General features: G+C 37.9%; 1 protein-coding gene across 1 annotated transcript; it reads left to right on the top strand.

Moving 5' to 3' along the window:
• Positions 1 to 1,458: 1,458 nt before the first annotated feature.
• LOC110034149 (protein PLANT CADMIUM RESISTANCE 2-like) lies at positions 1,459 to 2,599 on the top strand. The gene is made up of 4 exons (XM_020738438.1): positions 1,459 to 1,688; positions 1,779 to 1,850; positions 1,946 to 2,158; positions 2,256 to 2,599. The coding sequence occupies exons 1-4, from the start codon at positions 1,541 to 1,543 to the stop codon at positions 2,333 to 2,335; spliced, it is 513 nt and encodes a 170-aa protein (XP_020594097.1). The 5' UTR covers positions 1,459 to 1,540; the 3' UTR covers positions 2,336 to 2,599.
• The last annotated feature ends 1,933 nt before the right edge of the window (positions 2,600 to 4,532 follow it).

Below are 4,532 nucleotides of genomic sequence, written 5' to 3'. Positions count from 1 at the left end.
TAACCAAAGACCCTCGTGTCGTCATACAAGGAGTCAGGAAAAAAGGGTTGTACTCTCTTATCGGAAGAACCGTGATTGCTAAGTCCATGTACTGTTTGGACTTAGCAGACTCAAGCAAGGGCTGAGGGCCCCTCAGGGGTCAGGTGGAGGGGAATCTTTACCTCGAAACTTCTCAATTGAGGGTCAAGGTGTAGAATTGTTATTTTGACCCCAAATTAATGAACTAAGGTAAAATGGTACTTTCGCAATGTGGTACCTCTCACCTACCACATCTCACCTACAATTCACCTACCTCCCACCTACCGCTCACCTACCTCCCACATACCGCTCACCTACGCTTCTATAAATAGAGAGGGTGTGAGGCTTAGGAGGGCAAGGGAAGAAATCTTAAGGGTGTGAGACTTATGAGAGAAAGGGAAGAAATCTTAAGGGTGCGAGGCTTATGAGAGCAAGGGAAGAGTTCTTAAGCTACCACAAAGGAGGAGAGAATAGCTAGAGAGCTAGAGAGGAGGAGAGCATCTTGAGGCTTTGTATCAAGGTGTCGCTTGAGAGAGAGGTCATAGAAGGAAGATGAGGGCTCATCTCTATGTATAAGCTATGTGTTCTCCATTTCTTTTGCCTTAGCGAACTATTTGATTTATTCCCTTCCGTGAACGTAGATCCAGTTGGATCGAACCACGTAAACGATCTGTGTTTGCTTGTGTTCTTTTTCGTCTCATTTCTATGCCAGGAAGTATATATCTCACAACAAAAATATATTCACAAAACAACCATTTAATAATACTAAAAGCAGAATTAACAAATATAATAGTGAAAACTAGTAAAGGGTAAGTTGCATCCCGCCGCAGCATTTGAAATGTTTCCTTATTACATTGACCAACTATATTTATATAGGGATTTATTTATCAGATACCAACAAAGTATTTGTTATACCAGAGTCTCAATAGATTTTTTTTATTTATCTTCTTTATCTTAGTCTAACATGGGCATTTTAATTAATATTATTCTGATAACTTGTAGTATAGGAAATAAATCTCCTGGGCGGATTGATCTCCTTCCAGAGTTAATCTTTTAGAAAAATTGATCTTCTCTGGAGTTGATCTTCATGGTAAAGTTCATCTCTTGTCAGAGTTATTCGCTTTTCTCTTCTGGTAGATCTGATTTGGCCAACTAACTTCATATATTGAACTCGATTTTGAGGCTTTTCGGGCATACAATATAAAATCAAAATTTTATATTAAATTAATTTTATTTTTATCACTCTACTTGAACAAAAAAAATAAACAAAACTATTTTAAGAAAAAAAACTTCCAACAAATCTGAGCTGCTCACCATTCATGTTTAATTAAGCTGGCATCTTCCTAGACGCTTCGCAGTTTCCATCATTTGGCCCACACGATTTATGTGATATATTTGAGTCTATCAGCCCATGACTCGCTCAAATCGTCTTATCTCTTTGACAATAGAACCACTAGTCAACAGACCACCCACCCACTACAATTTATATAGAGATATTAAAGTAGACTCAATTCCCAAATCCATGGCAGATTACAAGCCTAACGCTACTCCTCCCATGGCGGCCGGCTATCGGACCAATGCTCCTCCGGCGTCAATGCCCGGATTGCAACCTCAAGCACCTTCTCAATGGTCCACCGGCCTCTGTGATTGCCCCGACGATTGGGGCAACTGTAAGCACATAATGTTCCATATCTTCTAAATTCATTAGTTCTATGTTTCAATCTCCTTCACTTATCAAACTTGTTTGATTTCAATGGCAGGTTGCCTGACTTTCTTTTGTCCCTGCATCACCTTCGGCCGGATTGCAGAGATAGTGGACCGCGGATCAACATGTAAGCCATCAGCTAAGCTCCATCGATCGATCAATCTAATTTTATGAAAGATTTAACGAGTGATTGATTTTTATTATTTGATTTATAATTTGAAGCGTGTGGAACGGGCGGCGCGTTGTACGCGTTGGTGGCGCTGGTGACGGGATGCCCGTGCTTATACTCGTGTGTTTATCGGTCGAAATTGCGCGCGCTGTATGAGCTTCCAGAAAGCCCCTGCAATGATTGTCTTGTGCACTGCTGTTGCGAAGCCTGTGCTCTCTGCCAAGCTTATCGTGAGCTCCAGAACCGTGGATTCAACATGTCCTTGGGTACATTCATCTATCTCTTCTCCTTCCCATATTTCTCTGTAAATAAGTTACAATCGATTGATAGAACTGTGTTGAGAAAAGCTTGGGATTTTTGCAGGATGGCAAGGCAACATGGATAGAATACAGGGTGTTGGAATGGTACAGCCACCGCCAGTGCAAGGCGGCATGATGCGTTGATGAACCAAATTCATCTCCTATTTTAATGGAGATTTTCATGTCCGAGTGATTCTTGTTTTATCCTGCAGCAACTTTTCAGTTCTCCGCGCCTTCAATCCACAATTTACATGTCAATTAGAGCCAGGGAAGGAAAGAGAACTTTTGTTGCTGTGTGTAAAAGTATTTGTTTGTATCTCGTTTTCCGAAAAAAATAGTATATCATGTTTATAATTCTTTAGTAGAAATGGTTTGCAGGTCAAAGAAGAGATTTTTAAAACAGTTATTTTATTTAATTAAATTACTTATTTCAGCCACTCGTCGTGACTGGCTGTCCACGTGACCGATCGGTGAGCGACTGGCTAGTGGCTATGCCAACCTCGGCGACTTGGGATATGAATTTTACTTTACGAAAATGTACCTGATATAGTTTAATTAGAGCACACCGCTCAATTTTTTTCTTAATCATTCATTATCTCTCTAAATAAAAATTATATTTTTTTAAATAATAATATTTAGTCAAGCACACCGAGAGATCGGGATGCATATATGGAGCATTCCATGTATTTAAATAAGTATAAAATAGGAATCCATACTATTTATATACGTACGGCCCAATTCTTATACATGTTAATAGTAATATATATATATATATATGTTAGGAGAGCTGAAGAGGCTGAAATTGAAATGGAATTGAGTGGTATGTAAAAATTGAAGCATACAAATCTTAGCATTTGTACTATGGCTCGAGCAAACAAACTATCTCATATTCTCATATGAGTTTCTGCTGAAGCTATAAGTGAATGAATAATATGATCGCATACCACAAAAAAATGCCACCACAAATCTTGAAGGGATTGAATTGTAAGAACTAGGGAAGATAATTAAAGTTTAGGACGAAGGAATAGAGGGCGCATCAGCTGAAGCAGTCGGTCTTCTCTATAATGCGGTCAACTGGCATAATAAGTCGATCTACCAAATCATTGTCGATCGATGCATACGTCGGTTAGGGGAATGCAGCCAAAGGACCGGACGTCATGATCCGGCGACCGAACATCCTGGAAAAAGATATGACCGGCTGTCACAGCCGGCCGACCCTCATACACTTGTATTCTCCGACAACACAACATTAAATATATTATTATGTATACACATATTTAATTAAGGAAATCAACAAAATAAACCCAAAATATATAATTCTGTATATCTTACTTCTACAGTTTTGTGTAAAGAAGCCATAATAGTATATCTATTACCAGATAATAATATGTTCAACGAGTGATTAACAACAAGCATGCATTAATCAGAAGCATGAGGTAGAAACAAATAAAATTATACACTTTTTTTTTAAAATAAAAATCATATGCCACATGGCTAGTCGTCCCACCTGGCCGGTTACGTGGAAAACTTGTCATGACTGGTGCACGTGGCTATACACAATTCTTTTTTTTTTTTTTTGGGGGCACCTATTATGCAAAAATAATATGAAAGCTTAAAAATTCACACAACAACAATTACACATAAAAATTTATGTGATTCAGCGTTGAATTGGAGATTCTACTAGCACCAAATTGGGAGAAACAAAACCGCTTGGGAGTCACAATGCTCTTCTCACGTACACCTCACAGTCTCTCCTAAGACCTAGATCCCTTTTTAAGGAGAAATTATTGCATACGGACACCGCATACATCTCTGCATACGGTGTCCGATCCGGTGATCTACGATCAGGATTATTTCTGTTTTTTTTTTTAAAAAAATTTAGGTTGGCCCACCGAAATACATCCGGACCGTAAATCAGGTGATTTACGGTCTGGATCGGACACCGCACGCAAGCCGTATGGAATTATTTTTCATAGAGGGGGTCATAATGGGGCGTTGCAAATAAAATCACCGTGGTATATATATCAACGAGAAACAAAGGAAGCCAGGCACCAGATCATTAATTTTTAAGTAGGACTTGAGCTTACAATAAAATAAATTAAAAAGAAAACAATTCAGTTAAAATAAAAGTCATTAAATACAATAGTACCGAATTAACTATTTTAATTAAATAAAATAACGGTTTTAAAAATTTATCCCAAGATGCAAGATAACTCTAAATAATCTAATTATGGTAGCGTACGTAATTATCTTATTAATATTTAAGAGATTGTATCACTGTTAGCATTTGTAAAATTATATGATAATATATATATATATATATACAATCTAGTGAGAGAAC

This window comes from Phalaenopsis equestris, unplaced genomic scaffold (assembly GCF_001263595.1).
Source record: "Phalaenopsis equestris unplaced genomic scaffold, ASM126359v1 Scaffold000002, whole genome shotgun sequence".
Taxonomy (NCBI): Eukaryota; Viridiplantae; Streptophyta; class Magnoliopsida; order Asparagales; family Orchidaceae; genus Phalaenopsis; species Phalaenopsis equestris.
This window is presented reverse-complemented; position numbering and strand designations above follow the sequence as displayed.

Excerpts from the sequence above, each read along its gene's own strand:
- LOC110034149 (XM_020738438.1), top strand. The coding sequence starts at position 1,541 with ATGGCAGATTACAAGCCTAACGCTACTCCTCCCATGGCGGCCGGCTAT. Across the intron at positions 1,851-1,945 it reads AGTGGACCGCGGATCAACAT|CGTGTGGAACGGGCGGCGCG; the intron begins GTAAGCCATCAG and ends TATAATTTGAAG. Across the intron at positions 2,159-2,255 it reads TGGATTCAACATGTCCTTGG|GATGGCAAGGCAACATGGAT; the intron begins GTACATTCATCT and ends GGATTTTTGCAG.